General features: G+C 45.1%; 2 protein-coding genes and 1 pseudogene across 3 annotated transcripts; 2 read left to right on the top strand and 1 right to left on the bottom strand.

The window, feature by feature from the left end:
• Nucleotides 1-10,251: 10,251 nt before the first annotated feature.
• LOC119276053 (cytosolic endo-beta-N-acetylglucosaminidase 1-like) lies at nt 10,252-16,572 on the top strand. Its single transcript, XM_037557023.1, has 11 exons — nt 10,252-10,859; nt 10,967-11,104; nt 11,372-11,481; nt 11,573-11,684; nt 11,763-11,870; nt 12,177-12,289; nt 12,360-12,441; nt 13,012-13,092; nt 13,450-13,505; nt 13,734-13,869; nt 15,700-16,572. Exons 1-11 carry the CDS (start codon nt 10,398-10,400, stop codon nt 16,432-16,434), a joined length of 2,133 nt encoding a protein of 710 aa, XP_037412920.1. The 5' UTR covers nt 10,252-10,397; the 3' UTR covers nt 16,435-16,572.
• A 136-nt stretch (nt 16,573-16,708) lies between these two features.
• Nucleotides 16,709-24,318, top strand: LOC119276061 (cytosolic endo-beta-N-acetylglucosaminidase 1-like). 2 transcript variants are annotated; one of them, XM_037557034.1, is made up of 5 exons: nt 16,709-17,505; nt 21,483-21,563; nt 21,892-21,947; nt 22,215-22,396; nt 22,512-24,318. In XM_037557034.1, exons 1-5 carry the CDS (start codon nt 17,494-17,496, stop codon nt 22,529-22,531), a joined length of 351 nt encoding a protein of 116 aa, XP_037412931.1. In that variant the 5' UTR covers nt 16,709-17,493; the 3' UTR covers nt 22,532-24,318. The 2 variants fall into 2 exon arrangements, with proteins under 2 accessions (XP_037412931.1, XP_037412927.1); XM_037557030.1 differs by having other exon boundaries at nt 22,494-24,318.
• LOC119276048 lies at nt 18,000-20,403 on the bottom strand (annotated as a pseudogene).
• Nucleotides 24,319-27,473: the final 3,155 nt, after the last annotated feature.

Raw genomic sequence — 27,473 nt, 5'->3', positions numbered from 1 at the left:
CATATAATATCAGAAATGCTACAGAGCTCCCACTCACTTTCTTGTAAATATAGGCTTCTCCAAAAGTCTGTATAAAACTATATGCTTTGATCAACTCATCAAAGTGTATATTCCAACTCCGAGATGCTTGCACCAGTCCATAGATGGATCGCTGGATCTTGCACACTTTGTTAGCACCTTTAGGATTGAAAAAACTTTCTTGTTGTATCATATACAACTCTTCTTTAAGAAATCCATTAAGGAATGCAGTTTTGACGTCCATTTGCCAGATTTCATAAAAAGTGACAATTGCTAACATGATTCAGACAGATTTAAGCATCGCTACGAGTGAGAAAATCTCATCATAGTTAACACCTTGAACTTGTCGAAAACCCTTTTTAGACAACTTGAGCTTTGTAGATAGTAACACTACTATCAGCGTCCGTCTTCCTCTTGAAGATACATTAATTCCCAATGGCTCGCCGATCATTGGGAAAGTCAATCAAAGTCCATGCTTTGTTCTTTATACATGGATCCCATCTCAGACTTCATGGCCTTAAGCCATTTCGTGGAATCTAGGCTCATCATCGCTTCCTCATAGTTCGTAGGTTTGTCATGGTCTAGTAACATGACTTCCAAAAAGTATTACCGTACCGCTCTGGTGCGGAGCATACTCTGGTTGTCCTACAAGGTTCGGTAGTGACTTGATCTGAAGTTACATGATCATCATCATTAGCTTCCTCACTAATTGGTGTAGAAATCACTAGAACTGATTTCTATGATGAACTACTTTCCAATTCAGGAGAAGTTACAATTACCTCATCAAGTTCTACATTCCTCCCACTCACTTCTTTCAAGATAAACTTCTTCTCTAGAAAGGATCCACTCTTAGCAACAAAGATCTTGCCTTTCGGATCTATGATAGAAGGTGTACCAACAGTTTCTTTTGGGTATCCTATGAAGACGCACGTTTCTGATTTGGGTTTGAGCTTATCAGGCTAAAACTTTTTCACATAAGCATCACAACCCCAAACTTTAAGAAACGATAGCTTAGGTCTCTAGCCAAACCATAGTTCATACAGTGTCATCTCAACGGATTAGATGGTGCCCTATTTAACGTGAATGTAGCTGTCCCTAATGCATAACCCCAAAATGATAGTGGTAAATCGGTAAGAGACATCATAGATTGCACTATATCCAATAATGTACGGTTATGACGTTCGGACACACCATTATGCTGTGGTGTTCCAGGTGGCGTGAGTTGCGAAACTATTCCACATTGTTTCAAATGAAGACCAAACTCATAACTCAAATATTCACTTCCATGATCAGATCGTAGAAACTTTATTTTCTTGTTACGATGATTTTCCACTTCACTCTGAAATTCTTTGAACTTTTCAAATGTTTCAGACTTATCTTTCATCAACTATATATACCTATATATGCTCAAATCATCTGTGAAGGTCGAAAAATAATGATACCCGCCGCGAGCCTCAACTCTCATCGGACCGCATACATCAGCATGTATTATTTCCAATAAATCAGTTGCTCGCTCCATTGTTCCGGAGTACGAAGTCTTAGTCATCTTGCCCATGAGGCATGGTTCACAAGCATCAAATGATTCATAATCAAGTGATTCCAAAAGTCCATCCGCATGGAGTTTCTTCATGCGCTTTACACCAATATGACCTAAACGACAGTGCCACATATAAGTTGCACTATCATTATTAACGTTGCATCTTTTGGCTTTAATATTATGAATATGTGTATCACTACTATCGAGATTCAATGAACCATTTATATTGAGTGTATGACCATAGAAGGTTTTATTCATGTAAATAGAACAACAATTATTCTTTGACTTAAATGAATAATCGTATTGCAATAAACATGATCCAATCATACTCATGCTCAACGCAAACACCAAATAACATTTATTTTAGGTTCAACACTAATCCCGAAGGTAAAGGGAGTGTGCGATGGTGATCTTATCAACCTTGGAATCACTTCCAACACACATCATCACCTCGCCCTTAACTAGTCTCTGTTTATTTTGCAACTCCCGTTTCAAGTTACTACTCTTAGCAACTGAACCAGTATCAAATACCGAGGGGTTTCTATAAACACTAGTAAAGTACACATCAATAACATGTATATCCTATATACCTTTCTTCAGTATGCCATCCTTCTTATCCGCCAAGTATCTAGGGCAGTTCCAGTTCCAATAACCATTTCCTTTGCAGTAGAAGCACTTAGTTTCAGGCTTGGGTCTAGCTTTGGGATTATTCATGGGAGTGGAAACTTTCTTGCCATTCTTCTTGAAGTTCCCTTTTTTTCTTGCCCTTTTACTTGAAACTAGTGGTCTTTTCAACCATCAACACTTGATGCTTTTCTTGATTTCTACCTTCGCTGATTTCAGCATCGCGAAGAGATTTGGGAATCGTTTCCATTATCCCTTGCATATTATAGTTCATCACGAAGTTCTAGTAACTTGGTGATAGTGACTAGAGAACTCTATCAATCACTATCTTATCGGGAAGATTAACTCCCACTTGATTCAAGTGATTGTAGTACTCGGACATTCGGAGCACATGCTCACTCGTTGAGCTATTCACCTCCATCTTGTAGGCAAAGTACTATCAGAGGTCTCATACCTCTTGACACGGGCATGGGTATGAGATATCAATTTAAACGCTTGGAACATCTTATATGCTCTGTGGCGTTCAAATTTTTTTTGAAGTCCCAGTTCTAAGCCGCAAAGCATGGTGCAATAAACTATCAAGTAGTCATCATACCAAGCTTGTCAAACATTCATAACATCTGCATCTGCTCCTGCAATAGGTCTATCACCTAGCGGTGCATCAAGGACATAATTCTTCTGTGCAGTAATGAGGATAATCCTCAAATCACGGACCTAGTCCGCATCATTGCTACTATCATCTTTCAACATAGTTTTTCTCTAGGAACATATCAAAAAATGGGGAGCTACATTGCGAGCTATTGATCTACAACATAGTTATGCAAATACTATCAGGACTAAGTTCATGATAAATTAAAGTTCAATTAATCATATTACTAAAGAACTCCCACTTAGATAGACATCCCTCTAGTCATCTAAATGATCACGTCATCCAAATCAACTAAACCTTGTCCGATCATCATGTGAGATGGAGTAGTTTTCAATGGTGAACATCATTATGTTGATCATATCTGCTATATGATTCACGCTTGACCTTTCGGTCTCCAGTGTTCCGAGGCCATATCTCCATATGCTAGGGTCCTCATGTTTAACCCGAGTATTCCGCGTGTGCAAAACTAGCTTGCACCCGTTGTATGTGAACGTAGAGCTTATCACACCCGATCATCACGTGGTGTCTCGGCATGACGAACTGTCGCAACGGTGCATACTCAGGGAGAACACTTATACCTTGAAACTTAGTGAGAGATCATCTTATAATGCTACCGCCAAACTAAGCAAAATAAGATGCATAAAGGATAAACATCACATGCAATCAAAATATGTGACATGATATGTCCATGATCATCTTGCACCTTTGAACTCCATCTCCAAAGTACCGTCATGATCTCTATCGTCACCGGTATGACACCATGATCTCCATCATCTTGATCTCTATCAACGTGTCATCACATGCTCGTCTCGCCAACTATTGCTCTTGCAACTATTGCTATAGCATAGCGATAAAGTAAAGCAATTATTTGGCGCTTGCATCTTATGCAATAAAGAGACAACCATAAGGCTTCTGTCAGTTGCCGATAACTTCAACAAAACATGATCATCTCATACAATAACTTATATCTCATCACGTCTTGACCATATCACATCACAACAAGCCCTGCAAAAACAAGTTAGACGTCCTCTACTTTGTTGTTGCAAGTTTTACGTGGCTGCTACGGGCTGAGCAAGAACCGTTCTTACCTACGCATCAAAAACCACAATGCGGTATAGTGATTGCTTTTTGATCTTCAGAAAGGACCCTGTTCATTGAATCCGATTGAACTAAAGTTGGAGAAACAGACACCCACTAGCCACTGGTGTGGGAAGCACGTCAGTAGAACCAGTCTCGTGTAAGCGTACGCGTAATGTCGGTCTGAGCCGCTTCATCCAACAATATCGCTGAATCAAGAATCAACTAGTGACGGCAAGCAATATGTATATACCCACGCCCACAACTCCTTTTGTGTTCTACTCGTGCATATAACATCTACACATAGACCTGGCTCGGATGCCACTGTTGGGGAACGCAGTAATTTCAAAAAAAAATCCTACACACACGCAAGATCATGGTGATGCACAGCAACGAGAGGGGAGAGTGTTGTCTACGTACCCTCGTAGACCGTAAGTGGAAGCGTTATGACAACGCGGTTGATGTAGTCGTACGTCTTGACGATCCGACCGATCCTAGCACCGAAGATACGTCACCTCCGTGATCTACACACGTTCAGCTCAGTGACGTCCCTCCTACTCTTGATCCAGTTGAGGCCAAGGGAGAGTTTCGTCAGCACGACGGCGTGGTGATGGTGATGATGAAGTTACCGGAACAGGGCTTCTCCTAAGCACCGCAGCGATATGACCGAGGTGGATTATGGTGGAGGGGGCACTGCACATGGCTAAGAGATCAATGATCAACTTGTGTGTCTATGGGGTGCCCTCTGGCCATGTATATAAAGGATGGAGGGAGGAGGAGGTCAGCCCTCATAGGGCGCGCCCAAAGTGTGGAGTCCTACTAGGACTCCCTAGTCCTAGTAGGATTCCACCTCCCACATGAAATAGGAAAAAGGGAAGGAAGAAGGAGAAGGAAGGAAGGGGGCGCCCCTTCCCTTAGTCCAATTCGGACCAGTCCATGGGGAAGGGGCGCGGCCACCCTTGAGGCCTTTCTCTCCTTTCCCGTATGGCCCATTAAGGCCCAATACGAATTCCAGTAACTCTCCGGTACTCCGAAAAATACCCGAATCACTCGGAACCTTTCCGATGTCCGAATATAGCCTTCCAATATATCGATTTTTATGTCTCGACAATTTCGAGACTCCTCGTCATGTCCCCGATCTCATCCGGTACTCCTATCAAACTTCGGTCATCAAATCACATAACTCATAATACAAATCATCATATAACATTAAGCGTGCGGACCCTACGAGTTCGAGAACTATGTAGACATGACCGAGACTCATCTCCGGTCAATAACCAATAGCGGAACCCGGATACTCATATTGGTTCCTGCATATTCTATGAAGATCTTTATCGTTCAAACCGCATAACAACATACATTGTTCCTTTTGTCATCGGTATGTTACTTGCCCGAGATTCGATCGTCGGTATCTCAATACCTAGTTCAATCTTGTTACCGGCAAGTCTCTTTACTCGTTCCGTATTGCATCATCCCACAACTAACTCATTAGTCACATTGCTTGCAAAGCTTATAGTGATGTGCATTACCGAGAGGGCCAGAGATACCTCTCCGACAATCGGAGTGACAAATCCTAATCTCGATCTATGCCAACTCAACAAATACCATAGTCGACACCTGCAGAGCACCTTTATAATCACCCAGTTACATTGTGATGTTTGGTAGCACACAAAGTGTTCCTCCGGTATTCGGGAGTTGTATGATCTCATAGTCATAGGAACATGCATAAGTTATGGAGAAAGCAATAGCAACAAACTAAATGATCATCGTGCTAAGCTAACGGATGGGTCAAGTCAATCACATCATTCTCTAATGATGTGATCATGTTAGTCAAATAACAACTCATGTCTATGGTTAGGAAACATAACCATCATTAATTCAACGAGCTAGTCAAGTAGAGGCAAACTAGTGACACTCAGTTTGTCTATGTATTCACACATGTACTAAGTTTTCTATTAATACAATTCTAGCATGAATAATAAAACATTTGTCATGATATAAGGAAATATAAATAACAACTTTATTATTGCCTCTAGGGCATATTTCCTTCACCCGGTGCTCCAGTATACTCCTGATTTCACCCGGAACCATTCCGATGTCCAAACATAGGTTTACAACATATCGATATTTACGTCTCGAACATTTCGAGACTCCTCGTCACGTCCGTGATCAAATCCGGGACTCCGAGGTACCTTTGGTACATCAAAACACATAAACTCGTAATACCAACCGTCACCAAACATTAAGCGTGCGGACCCTACGGGTTTGAGAACTATGTAGACATGATCGAGACATGTCTCCGGTCAATAACCAATAGTGGAACCTGGATGCTCATATTGGTTCCTACATATTCTACGAAGATCTTTATCGGTAAAACCGCATAACGATATACGTTGTTCCCTTTGTCATCGGTATGTTACTTGCCCGAGATTCGATCGTCGGTACCAGCAAGTCTCTTTACTCATTCCGTAATGCTACATCCCATAACTAACTCATTAGCTACATTGCTTGCAAGGCTTATAGTGATGTACATTATCGAGAGGGCCCAGAGATACCTCTCCGACAATCGAAGTGACAAATCCTAATCTTGATCCATGCCAACTCAACAAACACCATCGGAGACACCTGTAGAGCACCTTTATAATCACCCAGTTACGTTGTGATGTTTGGTAGCACACAAAGTGTTCCTCCGGTATTCGGGAGTTGCATGATCTCATAGTCATAGGAACATGTATAGTTATGGAGAAAGCAATAGCAACAAACTAAACAATCATCGTGCTAAGCTAACGGATGGGTCAAGTCAATCATATCATTCTCTAATGATGTGATCCCGTTAATCAAATGAGAACCCATGTCTATGGTTAGGAAACATAACCATCATTGATTCAACGAGCTAGTCAAGTAGAGGTAAACTAGTGACACTCTGTTTGTCTATGTATTCACACATGTACTAAGTTTCCGGTTAATACAATTCTAGCATGAATAATAGACATTCATCATGATATAAGGAAATATAAATAACAACTTTATTATTGCCTCTAGGGCATATTTCCTTCACTGCACAAATATTATGCGTAGTCAGTTATGTAATTGGATGTTTAATTAGATGTTGTGCAGATAGAGCAAATCACATCGCACACGATTAAACTACACGCTGGTGATGTTTTCAACAATCACAGACAATTGTTTACCAGTAAGCGTTTGCCCACAACATGCACAACTTATTAGCAGGAATCGTCTGTGTTATTATCAGTCTTCCCACATAAATCTGATTACTCGCCTGTTTGCCGAGTATCGCACATATCTTGCTACACTGAATTGTTTGTGTTCTTCTGGATCATCGCAAATAGTTCATCTGGGTTACCTGTATGTTGTCGGTCGCACACATCTAGATCTAGGCAACCATTTGCGTTATTTTGGCCCATTGCAAATAGCCATATGAATTAATTGTATGCAATGTATCGCACATGTAACTCTTATATGAATCATGCTTGATAGATCAACCATCACACACAGTTCATTTTATTGGTGACGATTTTATTACCATACTGTTTGCGATTCATGCATTGCACACTCCGATACATGTGTCATCTTAGGACCTTCCTGCTGTAGTGGTAAATTCACTTTGTAAGAACCCCTTTAAAAAAATCAATCAAAGCTTTTCTCAAGAATCCGAAGGAACACTATCTCTGTCACAAGAATATAATTTGGTGAAAGAGATGATCTTGAGGAGTAGGGATTCAAGAAAGGGAGGCTTCTTTTTTGTCAAAAAACAAGAAGTAAACCAAGGAATCACTCAACACTTCTTTATTTTTCTCCTGCCTTGGATCTATCTTCCTGTATGTGGTTGATGGGTTGAGTGGAGTGGAGTGGGATGCGTTGGAGTGGAGTGGTTGCAATGAGTGGAATGAGTTGTGAAGGTATGGGATGGATGCTTTGATCCACAAAGGGTATGGTAGAGAATATATAAAGGAGATCCAAAACCTAGTTGTCACACAAAAAAGTAGCATAGGATCGAACGCACCAATAGAAACCTATTGGAACTACCAAACCAGTTCAAATAAATTTGAGCCGCCAAGGTAGTGTACAGAAACTAGAAGAAATACATCACTAGGAGGTATCGATGGTGAATGAGAAAAAGTGGTTATAAACACAAAAAGGAAGCACCTTCCTACTATGATAGAATGGCTCGGAAGTACTAGTAAAATAGATTGGTCAGTAGTACCATACAAAACAAAGTCACTGCGAGATTTGATAAATCTACAGAAAAGTGCTAGCCATAGCTTGGAAGTTTTGGATGAAAAAAAAGCGGAGGCATCAAACTTATACCATGAGTAAAGGGAAGCAAATCAAGACGACTTGGAAGTGCCAACCAAAATAGGAGGTTTTTGTCAAAGTGGATTATAGGGGTCTACAATTTTGAAACAACAAGATGGTGGTTCTAATAGTTTTGTATGGGTTTGATCTCTAAGCATGAATAACCCTAACTGGCTCGACAGTACTAGCAGAAAATCTTCAAAAGTATTGAGGCTTAGAGAATTAATTCAAAGATGTCTAGGGAGTGGATTTTGGGATAGCTTTGGCTGAGTCTCTGTTCTTGGAATTCAAACCCAAAGTATTTTCTTGCACCCCTCTTCGTAGTACGGTTGTCCTATACTCAATATGAATCTTGAATTCGCCAAAATACCTAGGAAGTTCAAATGATGAGCTTGATGAGGACAACAACTAGAAAAGTTGTTTGTAGGGTCACCAATCATGTCATACTTTTAGGTTATAGCCATGGACTAGTATATGAAAATTAGTCCAAAATCTTGAAATAAACTCACTAAAATGATTAGTTCTCTCAGATGGTTTTGTCATTAATCATCAAAAGTAGAGTACTATTGAAATGCACTTTCAAGAGGGTGAAGAAGACGAGGGCAAGGTGCTATCGCGGAGCTGGGTGGGGGGTCGTAGTAAATCTAGCACCGTTGCTGCAGAGCCGGGGACGACAGTGCTGGAAGCGGCGGCCATGGTTCTGCGAGATCACCGACAAGGCAGAGGGGGTGTTGCGAACTTACCAGCATGCGCTACAAGCATGGTGACATGGCGATGCGAGTGTGTAGCAGGGGTACTTCGAGCAAGCTAGCAGGGCGGTGGGCGCAGTGACAAGGCGATGTGAGTGGCGAACAAGGGCTTTGCGAGCAGGCGGTGTGTGCCAACCGTCACTACTGCAAGTGGCGACTGCGGGGTTGTGACAGGCAATGCGTTGTGCTGCCAACGATGCAGCCAACGATGACGGTAGTGCTGCCATCGGTGACACATGGTGTTGCCTACCCCCAACCAATGATGTCATGACCCGTGTCGCGGTGTTGCATCCATTAGTCGGCGATGCTACCACCACCGACGATGATGCTGCGAGTTATGATCGACGACACGTAGGTGTTGCATGCTCGGGCCAGCGGAGCTATGACCAACGACGCGTGGCCGATAGCAATGCTACAAATGGAGCATGAAGTGCTAGGTGCGACCCCGACGATGTTGCGGCCCCCAGCCGCCGCAATGGAGCAACACATAAGCCTTATGACTCCTTACATCTTCGACAACGAGGCATGCGGGAGAGTATAGACGCGTGCAAAATGAGAGGGGAACGAGCACCCACTGATCCACATGTTGCATGCAAGGCCAATCGAACGGCTGGATCTCAAAGCGACCGATCCCTTGCTCGCGTGGGTTGACCAACGCCTAGCGTCATCCTTAAGGGCATGGCCAATGCTCCACGCTGGAGTGTTGCCCCGCCGTTCCACGTCGGATGCATGACGAGAGAGAAAGAAAAAGAATGCTGCTTGCAGAGGCTAGCGGTCTCTTGCAGAGGAGCCTGGTGCTTCAGCCAAAAAGAAGAGGAAAGGGAGAGAGAAGAAGCAAAAGCAAGGAGTAAAGCATCAGGACATGCGCAACCATTAGTTTAAAGAAAGAAGATGATGATAAAGAGAGAGTACAAGATGGACCACGCTGGTTATTGGAACTGGTGCTTCATATATTTACTCCGACGTGGATACTGGGGCAGCAGCATGGTGCTGCCCCCATTGTACATGCCCTAATAGACAAGGATTGGACAGCATAGCGTGCATATGCATGTGACTAACAGATCATCACATGGGGTGATTAAATTGGGATAGTGGCTCAGTCTTTGCTTCTCAGACAAACAACAGCCCCCCATCACCCAAATCTCCAAATGATCGACTATTTTAGTCCTTCGTCAGTCTTCACCTCCACGCGTGGGATGCGTGTGTGTGTAGCAACAACTAGCAAGTGCTCAGTAACACGAAATTGATCTCATTTCATCGAAGGATTTAAATTGGAGGAGGGGAGGAGCTCATTTTTGGACTAAAATCACCATAAAATTCGTACTAATAGTTGCCAAGTCCAGGGGCTGAATTGCGTATTGACCGACAATAACTTTTGGTGGGCAGACCATCGCCGTCCGCCGCCGGTTCAACGGCGGCGGAGCACATGCCCTTCTCCCTGCGCCGCCTCCTCCGTCTCCTCCGCGACATCATGACTCTTCCCGCCGCGGACGACGCCGCCGTCTCCGAAGGAGAGCGGCGTCAGTGGGAGCCGCCGTTCGACGCTTCCAGGCCGGCGCCGCCCATCTCCTACCCCATCACCGACCTCGCCGCGCTCGCCTCCCGCTCCTACCTCTCCGAGGACTCCAACTTCCACCTACCCTTCAACCGCGCCTCCACGCCGCTCCCCTCCCCCGGGGCGCCGCTCCCGCCGCGGCGGCGCCTCCTCGTCTGCCATGACTTCCAGGGCGGCTACCGCGAAGACGCGGCGCCGCAGGGCGGCGCTAATCCCGATGCCTACGCGCTCTGGCATTGGCACCTCGTCGACGTCTTCGTCTACTTCTCTCACTACCTCGTCACTCTCCCGCCGCCATGCTGGACCAACGCCGCCCACCTCCACGGCGTCAAGGTTCGTTTTCTTGCCTCCACGCCTGGTATTACCGGCCTTCCTCCTGCTTGCTTCTTGACTTCGCTCAAGTGGTCGTGTAATTTTGTTTTGCCGGTTTTTGAGACAAGGTTTTGGGAACGTTCATCACAGAGTGGGATAAAGGTGCAGAAATCTGCAGGGAGATGTTTGCAACACAGGATTCAGCACAGATGTATGCCGAGAGGCTTGCAGAGTTGGCTGCTGCCTTAGGCTTTGATGGCTGGCTGGTAATCTTTACATGCTCTATATTTTAATTTGGGGTTCTGATTTCTGAAGCGATACAGTACTTGGTGAAAGAAACGATGCATTTTTTCACAATATGATCCCATGCAAATTGGATTTGAGAAACTTGATATACATGAGAGAGTGAAATGTTCTCGTTTTGTGACTAAATTGGACCACTACAGAGTAATTTATTCGCCATAAGAATTTTATCTGGTCTATGCTGCCGTTCTTGGAGATATGTCTGTTGCTGATGCTGAATTATCTTTCAGATCAATATTGAGGTTAAGCTCGACATTCAGTTCATCGATAACCTGAAAGAGTTTGTCAATCATCTAACCAAGAGAATGCATGCTGCTGTTCCTGGATCTTTAGTCATATGGTATTTCCTACTGTGCAATAAGCATGACTGGTTTTAGTTGTGAAACTTGTTTTATGAACTATTTGGCGTCTTTGACTTGGCGCTACTACAGGTATGATGCAATTACAGTGGGTGGCGATCTCGACTGGCAAGATAAGCTCAACGAGCATAACAAGCCATTCTTTGATTTGTGTGATGGCTTATTTGTCAATTATACATGGAAGGTAACCCTCTTTTCCTTTTCTGGTCCCCCGCAATATCCCCTTAATGATTACCTGCAAAAATTGGGATGATTTTGGTAGGAAAAATATCCACGAGATTCAGCTGCAACTGCTGGTGACCGGAAGTATGATGTGTACATGGGTATTGATGTTTTCGGCCGAAATACTTTCGGTGGTGGGCAATGGAAGGTACGTGAAATCTTCTCTCTTTTTGGTTCAACTCACGATTCTTGCTGCAGTGTATTGCATTCTTTCCTGTCTGTACTATGTTTCGAAACTGGCAACTAAATTAGTAAGGTATTCTGAGTGTAACTCAACTATTGCCCTGCATATTAAGTGTTAAATAGATACATACTCCAATGCTCAAGTGTTGTAAAACATGCTGGCTATACAACATTGATTGAATACTACAGTAATGTAGTAGATCAGCCTTTCTAACTATTTTGCCCGAATGCAAATGCATTCTATTAAACTGTCAACTGTCCATTTTGCTAGACAAATGTTGCCCTTGATCTACTCAAAAAAGATGATGTCTCAACTGCCATATTCGCTCCTGGATGGATATATGAAACTAAGCAACAACCTGACTTTCAGAGTGCACAAAATCGGTAACGTACTGCTAACACTCTCCCAAGTTCTGACATACTTTTTGAAAGTATTCACCCAGTAATAGTGCAGCTGGTGGGGTCTCGTTGAAAAATCATGGGATGTTCTTCGGGGCTATCCGAAACGATTACCCTTCTACTCAGATTTTGATCAGGTACATCTCCAGTGATTATTACTGTAGCACCAATTATCAGAACATTGTTATTAATTATACTGGATGCAGAAGACAGTACATAACCATACTCAGAATATAATTAATGATAGAATCTGCATCTTAGGCATGTCATATGATGTTGAAGCTGTTTACAAAACCTCTAACCCCAGGAATGATGATACAGTGATTCTTGATGCTGACTTTTTAGAATGAATAGCTATTAAAGCCTTGCCACGTTCTAGTGGTAGTTCCTAAGTGCTCATATCTTCAATCTACTTGTTCAGCAGGTGTAGTTATAGCCATGTCTCATATACTACAGTGTGGTAATATATATACTACTTTATCACTTAGTATATATTTACAGTGCCAATATTAGCACAATGTGCAATGATTTGATATGCAACAATATATACCTAATACTGAGTTTAACTAGTGGAATAGTATATGAGTTGCTTAATGCTTTTTCCTTCATATCATATATTCATAGTTTCAGTTTCTCTATCCAATTGTCGAAATTTCTCCTTTTTATATTTTTATATTAAATGGCTTTAAACTTTTGATTTCCTCCAGGGTCATGGTTACCAGGTCTCCTCTGAAGGTCTACAAGTCTCAGGTGATCCATGGAACAATATTTCTTGCCAGAGTTTTCAGGTACTATACTGCCAACAGATCCTGATGGATCATGTCTTTTACATATATGTTCACACTTTACACCTTGACACAAAATGATTAAATTTAAAAGCACCTTATACATGCTGTGTTGCATGGTTTGAATTGAAATTTCCTACCTGACTGATACATTGATCATTTAGCACTTCTTTCTCTGCGCCTCTATAAAATATGATGTGTTACCAGAAAGGGTTTAAACTGCAGGGGTGAAGCTATGTTTGAAAAACACCATTGCCATGCCTACCTCTAAAAATTGCTGCTTTCTTTAAGGGGTTTAAAGGTGACTTCTTTGTCAACCCATCCTGAACTAACGTGTCATGATGGCCCCTTCTTTACCAGCCTATGCTTAAGTACACTGGAGATGAAGTTCAACCACCAGTACGAACTTCTATCAAGTAAGATCACCGTTAAGTTTAGATATAAATATTTGTGCCTTGCATTCTTATTATTTTCCATTTCTTATGCTAGAGCTAGAAAGGTGTACTCCCTCTACTTTGTTGGGCAAGCAGACTGACTGTTCATTATTTTGTTGTGCTAACTGAACTTGGGCTTATATACATGTCATATTATTGCTTCTACAGCCTTTTCTAATTTATGACCATATTTTGCTGGTTGATGTATAGTTTCAAGGATGAGCCGTACAGTGGAGGGAATTGTGTGACAGTCCAAGGAAGTCTCAGGCAGAATGCAATTTTCTCAGAGCAGCTTTTTAATGGAGGACTTTCCATGGAAGATGGATATGTACATCTCTTTTATTCGGTGAGAAAATATCTTCCAACTGATCATTGAGCATAGGCACCTCATGCTCTGTGAAACCTTCACTTCATTCCCAATCACACTATACAAATGTTTCAATCACACTATACAAATGTTTCTTGTTATTTATTACTAACATGGCAACATATCCTATGCATCCGTGGACTTTGTGTATCCATGCATCCAGGCTATCCTCAGCCCTCCGATCCAAATCGTACATGAAACATCAAAACCGTGACTAATATGCACTTAGACGCCCGCCTCAGCAGCTAAGTTGTTGTGTCTTTGCAATAACCCCCCTCCAAGCAATTCTGCCTCTACATAGATGAATAGATCAATCAATCAATTTCCTTAAACATATCGACGGGCACAGGCGTCGGCTACCATTGGAGTAAACAACATGGCGGCCGACCACACAACACAGCGCCGACGGGCGCTGGCTACCGGTGGAGCAAACAACGTGGCAGCCGTCGATGGCAACGGTGACCAATAACTCCACCATAAGGACTCTGACAGGCAAGGAATTGACTCTCACCTATTCAAAGCCCTTTACAAGAGGGAACAAACAATGGAATTCACATAGGTTTCCGGTACACACATGATCGCTTCTAGATGAGATAGACTACGGAAGTGTGGCAATGCTTAGAGGAAAAGCATAAAATCAACCAACTGATTTCTTCTTGGCTGCTCCGAGGGCACGACCAGTCAAGGCGACGACGCTGCAGGCCGACACTTCGCCGGCAGCGCTGCTCGGAGGACGCGGCGAAGCTGCATTGAAGCGCCGGCCGCGCAGCTCCGAGGGCGTGACGAGTCGAAGCGGCGGCGACGTTGCATTGAAGCGTCGACTATGTCGTGGCCGGCGCTTCGCCGGCAGTGCTGCGAGAAGGGCGCTTCTGCAGGGCGCCCAAGTCAAGGCGGCGTTGCTGCATTGAAGCGTCGACCATGTCGTGGACGAAGCTTCGCCGACAGTGCTGTGAGGAGGGCTCTGCTGTAGGCGTGACGAGTCAAGGCGGCGATGTTGCATTGAAGTATCGACCATGTCGTGGCCAGCACCTCAATGACAGTGCTGCCAGGAGGGCACTGTCATGGCGAATCGCAGCGGCGACGCTCCAATAAAGCTTTGACCATGTTGTGGCTAGCGTGGCTCTGACATTGCATGCGGGGAGGCGGGCGCTCGTTGTGTTGTGCGGCAGTGACGCTACCTTGTTGCGGCGGCATGAGAAATGAAGCAGGACGTCGTTGTGCATTTACCAAATCCAATGACTATTCATATAGATCTGAATGTCAATCGTAATGAATACACGTATCAGAACTGATTAGCTAGCACGTGAAATTCAATGTATGCCATGGTTCCTTTTAGAGCAGTTGCGGGGGTCGCCGACTCGCCGTCGCGGGGTGCTAAATTGTGTGGTCGGCTGGTGGCCAACACCCACCGGGGCGCCGCCGTGTTGTATGGCCATGACGTTTGGCAGTTGCCATACGAATCGATCTGTTTTAGATGAAGGGGCCGCAACGATCGGAGGGGGTCTATTGCAAAGATAAATGACCTGAGCTGCCTAGGCGGGCGTCTAAGTGCATATTACTCACGATTTTGATGTTGCATGTACGATTTGGATCGGAGGGCTGAGGATGGCCCGGATACATGGATACACAAAGTCCACGGATGCATAGGATATGTTGCCTACTAACATTGACACGAGGTCCCTAAGTGCCAAGGAAAAGTATGTCCATGCTAACACTACATGCACACCCTTACCTTACTGATCTGCTTTTTCAGTAAGCTCTTTTCTTCTCAGCAAAATGACAAGAGTTCCTTCCTGGTGATTGATTCAGGTCAACGCTGAAGCAAACTCTGACCTAGGATTGTCCCTGGACTTTTTATCCAGAAACAAGGAGAATACCTCAATTCTCATTGCAGAGGACATAGCGATATTCAGTAGAAAGAAACAGCATCGCTCGTACAGCTCATATGTTCAATCTGATAAGGTAGAACCACATGCTCCAGATAACCAAAACTGGGTCATCTACCGAGCAACTGTCCAGTCCAGTGCCAGCTACACATTGATTGGAATCAACATTGTCTGCACACTGAAAACTAGTGGCAAAATCAATTCAGAAGCAGATGAAGATGAAAGCTCAGAGGAAGATGCAAATAGGTTGTGGCCTTACCATGCATCACTGGGCCACATAAGCATCCGGAACATGGACGAAAACACACAGTTCCCTTCAGCAGAATCATGGGTGACTGAAGGCAAGTACATCTCTTGGTCAAATAATTCCAACACATCTAAGCTTCTGAGTCTGAAAATTAGCTGGAAGTTGAATACCAGCCATCAAGCATCATTCATGAAGTATAACATATATGTGGAGAAGTTGATTGGGGATTCAAATGCCAAGGTTTCCAGAAGCTTTCTTGGTGTCGCAACTGTTGAAGCCTTCTATATGTCAGACCTCCAAGTTCCCGACGAAGTCACCAGCCTGAAATTTATCATTCAAGCATGTGGGCGTGATGGTAGTCGCCAAGGACTCGAGGAATGTCCAAAGTTGTTTTTGGTGCCAGTTGAGTAGTTGAGACTGGTGTGTAACATGGATACAATTACAAGGTAACGATTCCCTCCATTACCATATTCCATTTTACCCTGAAGGAAGGAACAAAGAAATAAACCGACCGGGTTGGTGTGAGAAGCTGCTGTGAACTTGTGATCATATTTACTTGAATTGTCTCTTGATATTACCAGTAAGCTGGTTGCTTATTACACAAGCAGTGCTTATTTAGCTTGTGGAGAAAGCCTTGTTTAATGTTTAGAAAATGTGGAAGCTCTTTGGGATTCACTTCTACTCCAGCGGGGTAGTTGTTGAGGGGATCCAGGAGCAAATGGGGTCGGTGGCGGGTCTGAAATCCTATGCTGGTTGAGAGAGGCTAGGTTTAGAGCCTCCAGCTCCCTCCAAAGCCTGACGGCATCACTCCCATCCAATTTGCAGGGGTTTCAAATGGATCTGGAGACAGGAAGCATCTGTTTTCTTTAAGCCACCACACCTGTTTGATATCCATCCAAACAACATGTTTTAAATCGAGGCCGTTTCTAATTTTTCATTTTTCATCAGAAACCCAAAACTCAGCCACAGGTTCATAATCAATGGCCAGTGTAGAAGCCAGAAAAGGATAATTTCCAAGATATTGTTAGTAGTAACTACACAATCCTTTTTTCGGAAGAACAACTACACAATCAAAGAGCAGGTGATGGATGCACAGTTCAGTTTCTGAACAAAAGACAATTCAGATTGCCCATGGTCATCATTTTGTTATGAGATACTATTACTTACTAGCCAGAGGAAAACCTCAACTTCTGAAGGGACTTGTATTTTCTATATGGGAGAAATAAAGGCTCGAGTCACTCCCCTGTAATTAATGTACAGAGCTGGTTGAGTAAACTCCGCTGTTGGTATATCTTTCAGGGCAACCATGAGATTCACCAGGTTAATGCTGGAGGCTCAAGATTTGTCCTGGGCTAAAATTTCTTCCAAAGTTAAGCTTGAGAGTATGGCCATCCCACGCTTCAGAATTCGTGGAGCGCTGTTGATTGCGAATGTGGTAAAGGGGCCAATACTGAACAGCTAGGGGGACAGATGCCAAACCAGGTACTAATGAACAGATCATTTCAGTTACTTTGTTGGAGAATCCAAAATTTGGTATTGGCGCATTGCAGAGCCTTTCAGCTAAACTAATTTGTCAACATTCTGGAGAGGCTCTGGCATTTCTCAGTAGAGATAATCTTTTGCAAAAAAAGGAAAGAAAAACTGCAGTATAACAGAAGGTTAATTAAGATGCCGAAACAAAACTGAACTAGTACATTTAAAAGAAGAAAAAATAGCATCACATATAATGCTAAATTGCTAATACCCTTGATGCGGCCTGTAGAGAACAAGAGAATTGTACCACAGGCCAATGGATATATCCTTGACACACAGACTGGAATGGGAGACAAATGTTTTTTTTCCTTTCATTTGGAGGGTACAATCTTCATTATATACATCACAACACTGCACTTAAAAATATGATTACATGATCTTCCTATGTCTTATAGATGCATACTCCTAATATAATACAGTAAGTGTAAGACACAACAGACAATTTAACTGTAGAGATCATCTTCTTCAGCTGCTGTGGCAGCTGCCGCGAAAGGATTGGCCGCAGCTGTAGCACCCACCGCCGGCTGGTCAGGGAACCGGAACTCGCTGCCAAAACCGCGGGACTGCTGCAGCGTCTGAGCAAAGGCCTGGTATTTGCGAATATCAGCATCGCTCACACTCCGGCGTGCATACCTCATGCTCTCCTCGAAGTGAGCAGCCTTGATCTCGTTCACCTCATCTTCCTCCATGGCTTCAGGGTTTTCCTTCAGCCGCCTCTCCTTTTCCATGTCCTTCTCAATGTTCTCTCTGATGGCGTATTTGCACGCACGCTGGCAGATTTCCGTGATGTCCGCGCCGCTGAACCCTTGTGTGTATTTGGCGAGCGCATTCAGGTCGACGTCCTTGGCCACAGGAGACTTCCTGAGGCAGGCCCTGAAGATCTGGAGCCTGGATTCAACGTCGGGCAGAGGAATGTAGATAAGCTGATCAAGGCGCCCCGGCCTCAGCAAGGCAGGGTCTATGATGTCTGGCCTGTTGGTGGCGCCGATGATGAACACGGTTTTCTTGGCATTCATTCCGTCCATCTCAGTGAGAAGCTGATTCAGCACCCTATCAGCGGCACCTCCAGCATCGCCTACACTGTTTCCTCTCTGGGTGGCAATCGAGTCGAGCTCATCGAAGAAGAGGACACATGGTGCCGACTGCCTTGCCTTGTCGAAAATCTCACGCACATTGGCCTCGCTCTCACCAAACCACATGGCAAGCAGCTCCGGTCCTTTGATGCTGATGAAGTTAGCCTGGCACTCGTTAGCAATCGCCTTGGCCAACAAGGTCTTGCCGCAGCCCGGAGGGCCGTAGAACAGAACACCTTTGGAGGGAGACATGCCAAACTTCTCAAACTTCTCTGGGTACTCCACCGGATACTGGACGGTCTCCTGCAGCTCCCTTTTGACACCCTCAAGACCACCGACATCTTCCCAAGAGACATTTGGAACTTCAACGACAGTTTCATGAAGGGCGGAAGGGTTGCTTGTCCCTAATGCAATCTTGAAATGGTCGTTCGTGACAGCCATAGAATTCAGTATCTCCGCATCAATGGTGTCATCCTCGAGGTCGATAACATCCATCTTCTCGCGAATGCACTGGAGAGCAGCCTCGGTGCAAAGGGCGGCGAGATCAGCGCCGACATACCCGTGAGTGTCCCTCGAGACATGCTCCAGCTCAACATCTTCAGCCAGCTTCATGTTTTTGGTGTGAATCCGGAGAACCTCAAGCCGCCCAACTTCATCGGGGACTCCAATGTCGATCTCCCGGTCAAACCTGCCAAACCTTCTGAGAGCAGGGTCGATGCTGTTCGGGCGGTTGGTAGCACCCATGACAATAACATGTGAGCGGGACTTGAGCCCATCCATGAGAGTGAGCAGCTGCGAGACAATACGCCTTTTCGACCTCTCCATTGGTCTTGTCTCTCTTTGGGGCTATGGAATTGATCTCGTCGATGAAGATGATGGCCGGCGCATTCTTCTCGGCCTCTTCAAACGCCTTCCTGAGGTTGCTCTCACTCTCTCCGGCCATCTTCGACATGATCTCCGGGCCATTGATCAGGAAGAAGAAGGCCCCTGTTTCATTAGCCACAGCTCTGGCAATGAGGGTCTTGCCGGTCCCAGGTGGCCCATACAGCAAGATACCCTTTGGAGGCTTCACACCGATGCACTTGAACAGCTGGGGTGGCGCAGCGGGAGCTCAACCAGCTCTCTGATCTGGGCCATCTGCTTCCTGACTCCACCGACATCGTCGTAGCCGACGTCGTCGAGACTCTCCTCATCCTCCCGCTTGACAGGCTCGCCGTCACAGAATATCTCCGTGTCAGAGGCGACGATGCAGTACTCGGCAGGGTCGGTCTCCACAACCTTGAACTCCACGCTCGTCATGCCGCCCCTCACCAGGAACAGGTCTCCTTTCCTGAGGGGACGATAGGCCTCGAGGAAGTAGGGTCTCAGGAAGGCGTCGAAACAGGTTTCCGGCGATCCCCTCGACGGTGTCGTCAACGGGGAGTACGTGCACGCGCTTCCCGTACTTGACGTCCAGGCACTGATGGACGGAGACGACGTCGCCGAGCCGGACCCTTAGGTTCTTCCGGACGACCTTGTTCATCCGGACCTTGGTCTTGTCGCACATGTCTTCTGGGAGTAGAATGCAGATCGTGTCCTTTCGCTTCTTGCCCTTGAGCAGGACGATGTCGCCGTGGAAGAGCTCGAGGCTGTCCATGGTGTCCGGGTGCAGGGCGACGGTGGAGTTCTCGTCGTTGGTCGCCTCGTCGACCACCAGCCGGTTCGGCGACTTCTTCCTCTCCAGGATCGCCGTGGAGTAGTCTTTCTTCCCGCTCGCGTCGCCCTGGCTCGCCATGGGATGGGACGCGTGTTTGTCTCGATTGGATTCAGTTGTTTTCCTTGGGAAAGTGGGTAAACGATCCTTGGATCCTTGATCTCGCTGTGCGATGTGAGGAGGAAGTTGAGGAGATCGGCTGACCCTTTATAGCATCTTTCTCCCTGTTCCTGGAGTAGGGGGTTGGTGTCGGAGTTGTATAGCCCGAGTTGATAGGGAGGAGGAATCCGGCGTCCCGGCGGAGTGGGTCTTCTCCGGCAATGCGACGTGAAGGAGAGTCCACTCCAGTCCAGGTAGGAGACGGTCGATCGAAGAAAACGATTCAATGGATGGCTACCATTGAAGTCGCCTGATCAACGAACGGCTCACGTTGACGCTCACAGCTCCTCTGTCGGCAAATTTAACAGTTAACTGAAGCTTGTTCATTGCGCTTCAGTTAACTGCCGTCGCCTTTACCGTCAGTCATTATTGTGACGCTAATTATCTGAACACTGTTATTTATTATACTGGGTGCAGAAGTTGATAGATTTTGCAGCTTAGGCATGTCATATGATGTTGAAGCTGTTTACAAAACCTCTAACCCCAGGAATGCTGATACAGTAATTCTCGATGCTAACTTTTGAGAAGAAATAGCTCTTAAAACTTTGTCATGTTCTAGTAGTACACCAGGAGTATATGAGACGGAGGGAGTAGTACCTAAGTGCTCATATCTTCAATCTGCATGTTCAGCGGCTGTATCTGACATTACACGTACTTACTAGTTGTTGTTATAGACATCTCATATACTCCTGGTGTGGTAATGTATATACTACTCCCTCCGTCTCAAAATAAGTGCCTCAACTTATTTTGGGATGGAGGGAGTACTTTATCACTGTGAGTATATATTTACATTGCCAAGTATCTTTTTAGTATTAGCACAATGTGGAATGATTTGATATGCAACAATTGGTGCTTATCAGTGAGTATATCTAGTGGATAGTATATGAGTTGCTTTCCTTCATATCATATATTCATAGTTGCAGTTTCTCTATCCAATTGTTGAAATTTCACCTTTTTGTATTTGTTATGTTAAATGGCTTTAAACTTTTGGTTTCCTCCAGGGTCATGGTTACCAGGTATCTTCTAAAGGTCAACAGGTCTCAGGTGATCCATGGAACAATATTCCTTGCCAAAGTTTTCAGGTACTATTCTGCCAACAGATCCTGTTGGATCATGTCTTTTATATATGATGTTCACACAAAAGCACCTTATACATGTTGTCTTGCGTGGTTTCAATTGAAATTTCCTACCTGACTGATACGTTGATCATTTAGCACTTCTTTCTCTGCACCTCTATAAAATGTGATATGTTACCAGAAAAGGTTTAAACTGCAGGGGTTAAACTATGTTTGAAAAATGCCATTGCCATGCCTGCCTTTTAAAATTGTTGCTTTCTTTAAGTGATTTAAAGGTGACTTCAATGCCAACCAATCCTGAACTAACATGTCATGATGGCCCCATTTTTACCAGCCGATGCTCAAGTACACTGGAGATGGAGTTCAACCACCAGTACAAACTTCTATCAAGTAAGCTCATCGTAAAGTTTAGATATAAATATGTGTGCCTTGCATTCTTATTATTTTCCATTTCTTATGCTAGAACTAGAAAGGTGTACTTTGCTGGACAACCAGACTGGCTGTTTGTCATTTATTTATTGTGCTAATTTAATGTGTGCTTCCTTTATGTGTCTTATTATCACTGAGCCCATCATTTTTATTTTCCTTCTACATGTCATATTATCGCTTCTAAAGGTTTTCCAATTTATAACCATATTTTCGCTGGTTGATACATAGTTTCAGGGATAAGCCGTACAGTGGAGGGGATTGTGTGACAGTCCAAGGAAGCCTCGGGCAGAACGCAATTTTCTCAGAGCAGAAAAAGAAAAAGAAAAAAATGGAGGACTTTCCTAGCGTCTTCGTTCTAAAAAAATGGAGGACTTTCCATGCAAGATGGATATGTACATCTCTTTTTTTGGGTGAGAAAATACATTCCACTTGTTATGCCATTTTAACTATCTTCCAACTGATCATTGAGCATGGTCACTTCCCCACCTGAATTATATTCATTTGCAGCTTCGCACCCTTTTGCAGGATGGGTTCAAGTGAACTAGAATTACAGGGGGGCACAGGAGGAGAAGAAATAAAGCAAAAATAACACACACCACAACATACAAACAGGGGAGAAACAAAGAGGGAAGACACACCCGACACAATACAAATCACCACCAGTGAGATCGAACAGCATTGGCCAACCAAGACCAAGCCATGGCACTCCACCATCGACACAATCAGAGGCTTCACACATCTGAGACAACACCACGGCACCACCTGCGTCGAGGGTGCATTTGAAAGGTCACGCGAGGCCGAGATGACGCCACGGCGCCTGTGTACCGCAGGCAAAGTTGGCATTGCCAAGCAGACAAGCCCATGACACTGTACCATGGACGCAAATCGAAAGGCTCCACGCATCCAAGACTGCACAATGCCGCGACACCACCTGCGCCGCGGGGCACATTCGAAAGGTCACGCGAGGCCGAGACGACGCCACGGCACCTGTGTGCCACCGCCATAGTCGCTTGACATCGCCAAGCAGAGACATACCGAGAAGCACGGGAGCAAGAGCATGAGAACACCGTCAAAGAAGAGCTCAAACCACCGTCGACCCCAACAGGCCGCACCACCACCACAAACTCATCAGCGTGGCCAGCACGAACTAGGACGTCGGCTTCCATCTTCATTTGACCAAGCAAGGTGAAGTGCCTTGACGTTGGCCGTCCGGTTGCCACCCAACCACACCCCGAAAGAGGGGAGGTTGGAACGAGGGAGATCAGATGTAGGATTAACCTCGCCAACCCATCTTCGGATGAAAAATCAGTCCCACTTCATGGCATGGCTAGGCCCAGAACACGAAGACAGAACACCACCCCCTCCTCTGTCATCGCCCACACATACCACCAACGAAACCACCTCGAGCCACCGATCACCCTAGCAAGGCAAGCTCAAAGACGAAGCCCCATGTGGCGAATGTGACGTTGAGCGTTACCATCGCCTGATCCGAAAGACCCGGGATCCAAAGTTTCCTCCGGAGCAAACATGAGGAAAGACGAGCACACTACAGAAATGGTTCTTGTTATTTATTAACTAACATTGAAAGGGGATCCCTAGGTGCCAAGGAAAAGTATGTCCATGATAACACTACATGCAGGCCCTTACCTTACTTTTTTTAAAGGAGGATGAACCCCCCCCCCCCTCTGCATCTGGGAGATGCATGCAGCCACTTATTAATTATTCATAAATACCTTACAAAGTAATACATCTATATGTCTGAAGCCGCCATCTTGGCAACATCTGTCGCTACTCCTATTCGTTGATGAAGGGGTGCAGAAAGTGTGAGCCGAATACCCAGACCCTCACCTAAGCCTAACATCTAAAGCCGGAGGCCCCAACCAAGCCACACACTAGGTCTGGGGCACAGACCGGTCCGACGTACTCTCACAGGTCGTCGCCGCCGTCTTCCATCGATCCATCTTCAGAGCAGATACTGACGCATCGACCTTACCGGGCCTGCTGTCGACGCCACCACGGCTCCAAAAAACACCTCCTCCCTACACGTGTCCATCATCACACATCTGTCGACGAGGCCCTGCCACGCCACGCCGCTGAGACTCCACGTCGTCGATGCGTCACATGGAACGCCGCTCCACCGCAGATGTCGTCCAATGGTCCCTCGAGCCTATGCATACCTCCAAGAATGACGCCCCCAAGAGGGATACATCACAAGAGTGTCGCTGTCATCTATTCGACCGATCTAGGGTTTCCCCTGTTGGGTTTCGTAGTAATTTCAAAAAAAAATTCCTACGCACACGCAAGATCATGGTGATGCATAGCAACGAGAGGGGGAGAGTGTGATCTACGTACCCTTGTAGATCGACAACGGAAGCGTTAACTTGGTTGATGTAGTCGTACGTCTCCACGGCCCGACCGATCAAGCACCGAAACTACGGCACCTCCGAGTTCTAGCACACGTTCAGCTCGATGACGATCCCCGGACTCCGATCGAGCAAAGTGTCGGGGAAGAGTTCCGTCAGCACGACGGTGTGGTGACGATCTTGATGTACTACCGTCGCAGGGCTTCGCCTAAGCACTGCTACAATATTATCGAGGACTATGGTGGAAGGGGGCAGAGCACACGGCTAAGAATATGATCACGTGGATCAACTTGTGTGTCTAGGGGTGCCCCTTGCCTCCGTATATAAAGGATCCAAGGGTGGGGTGCGGCCGGCCCTAGTAGGAGGCGCGCAGGAGGAGTCCTACTCCTACCGGGAGTAGGACTCCCCTCCCTTTCCTTGTCCAAGTAGGAGAGGGGGAAGGAGAGAAGGAAAAAGGGGGGGCGCCGCCCCTCCCTCCTTGTCCAATTCGGACTAGGGGGAGAGGGGGTGCGCGGCCTGCCCTGGCAGCCCCTCCTCATCTCCACTTTAGGCCCATGAGGCCCATTAACCCCCCGGGGGGTTCCGGTAACCCCCCGATGCTCCGGTTTTATCCGAAACTTCCCCGGAACACTTCCGGTGTCCGAATATAGCCGTCCAATATATCAATCTTTATGTCTCGACCATTTCGAGACTCCTCGTTATGTCCGTGATCACATCCGGGACTCCGAACTAACTTCGGTACATCAAAACTCATAAACTCATAATATAACTGTCATCGAAACCTTAAGCGTGCGGACCCTACGGGTTCGAGAACAATGTAGACATGACCGAGACACGTCTCCGGTCAATAACCAATAGCGGAACTTGGATGCTCATATTGGCTCCTACATATTCTACGAAGATCTTTTATCGGTCAGACCGCATAACAACATACGTTGTTCCCTTTGTCATCGGTATGTTACTTGCCCGAGATTCGATCGTCGGTATCCCATACCTAGTTCAATCTCGTTATCGGCAAGTCTCTTTACTCGTTCCGTAATACATCATCTCACAACTAACTCATTAGTTGCAATGCTTGCAAGGCTTATGTGATGTGTATTACCGAGAGGGCCCAGAGATACCTCTCCGATAATCGGAGTGACAAATCCTAATCTCGAAATACGCCAACCCAACATGTACCTTTGGAGACACCTGTAGAGTACCTTTATAATCACCCATTTACGTTATGACGTTTGGTAGCACACAAAGTGTTCCTACGGCAAACGGGAGTTGCATAATCTCATAGTCATAGGAACATGTATAAGTCATGAAGAAAGCAATAGCAACATACTAAACGATCGGGTGCTAAGCTAATGGAATGAGTCATGTCAATCAGATCATTCACCTAATGATGTGATCCCGTTAATCAAATAACAACTCTTTGTTCATGGTTAGGAAACATAACCATCTTTGATTAACGAGCTAGTCAAGTAGAGGCATACTAGTGACACTCTGTTTGTCTATGTATTCACACATGTAATATGTTTTCGGTTAATACAATTCTAGCATGAATAATAAACATTTATCATGATATAAGGAAATAAATAATAACTTTATTATTGCCTCTAGGGCATATTTCCTTCAGTCTCCCACTTGCACTAGAGTCAATAATCTAGATTACACAGTAATGATTCTAACACCCATGGAGCCTTGGTGCTGATCATGTTTTGCTCGTGGAAGAGGCTTAGTCAACGGGTCTACAACATTCAGATTCGTATGTATCTTGCAAATCTCTATGTCTCCCACCTGGACTAGATCCCGGATGGAATTGAGGCGTCTCTTGATGTGCTTGGTTATCTTGTGAAATCTGGATTCCTTTGCCAAGGCAATTGCACCAGTATTGTCACAAAAGATTTTCATTAGACCCGATGCACTAGGTATGACACCTAGATCGGATATGAACTCCTTCATCCAGACTCCTTCATTTGCTGCTTCCGAAGCAGCTATGTACTCCGCTTCACATGTAGACCCCGCTACAACGCTTTGTTTAGAACTGCACCAACTGACAGCTCCACCATTTAATGTAAACACGTATCCGGTTTGCGATTTAGAATCGTCCGGATCTGTGTCAAAGCTTGCATCAACGTAACCTTTTACGATGAGCTCTTTGTCACCTCCATATATGAGAAACATATTCTTAGTCCTTTTCAGGTATTTCAGGATGTTCTTGACCGCTGTCCAGTGATCTACTCCTGGATCACTTTGGTACCTCCCTGCTAGACTTATAGCAAGGCACACATCAGGTCTGGTACACAGCATTGCATACATGATAGAGCCTATGGCTGAAGCATAGGGAACATCTTTCATTTTCTCTCTATCTTCTGCAGTGGTCGGGCATTGAGCCTTACTCAATTTCACACCTTGTAACACAGGCAAGAACCCTTTCTTTGCTTGATCCATTTTGAACTTCTTCAAAACTTTGTCAAGGTATGTGCTTTGTGAAAGTCCAATTAAGCGTTTTGATATATCTCTATAGATCTTAATGCCTAATATGTAAGCAGCTTCACCGAGGTCTTTCATTGAAAAACTCTTATTCAAGTATCCCTTTATGCTATCCAAAAATTCTATATCATTTCCAATTAGTAATATGTCATCCACATATAATATCAGAAATGCTACAGAGCTCCCACTCACTTTCTTGTAAATACATGCTTCTCCAAAAGTCTGTATAAAACCAAATGCTTTGATCACACTATCAAAGCGTTTATTCCAACTCCGAGAGGCTTGCACCAGTCCATAAATGGATCGCTGGAGCTTGCACACTTTGTTAGCTCCCTTTGGATCGACAAAACCTTCTGGTTGCATCATATACAACTCTTCTTCCAGAAATCCATTTAAGAATGCAGTTTTGACATCCATTTGCCAAATTTCATAATCATAAAATGCGGCAATTGCTAACATGATTCGGACAGACTTAAGCATTGCTACGGGTGAGAAGGTCTCATCGTAGTCAATCCCTTGAACTTGCCGAAAACCTTTTGCGACAAGTCGAGATTTGTAGACAGTAATATTATCGTCAGCGTCAGTCTTCTTCTTGAAGATCCATTTATTCTCAATTGCTTGCCGATCATCGGGCAAGTCAACC

Source organism: Triticum dicoccoides, chromosome 1A (genome assembly GCF_002162155.2).
Source record: "Triticum dicoccoides isolate Atlit2015 ecotype Zavitan chromosome 1A, WEW_v2.0, whole genome shotgun sequence".
In the NCBI taxonomy this organism is placed as follows: Eukaryota; Viridiplantae; Streptophyta; class Magnoliopsida; order Poales; family Poaceae; genus Triticum; species Triticum dicoccoides.
This window is presented reverse-complemented; position numbering and strand designations above follow the sequence as displayed.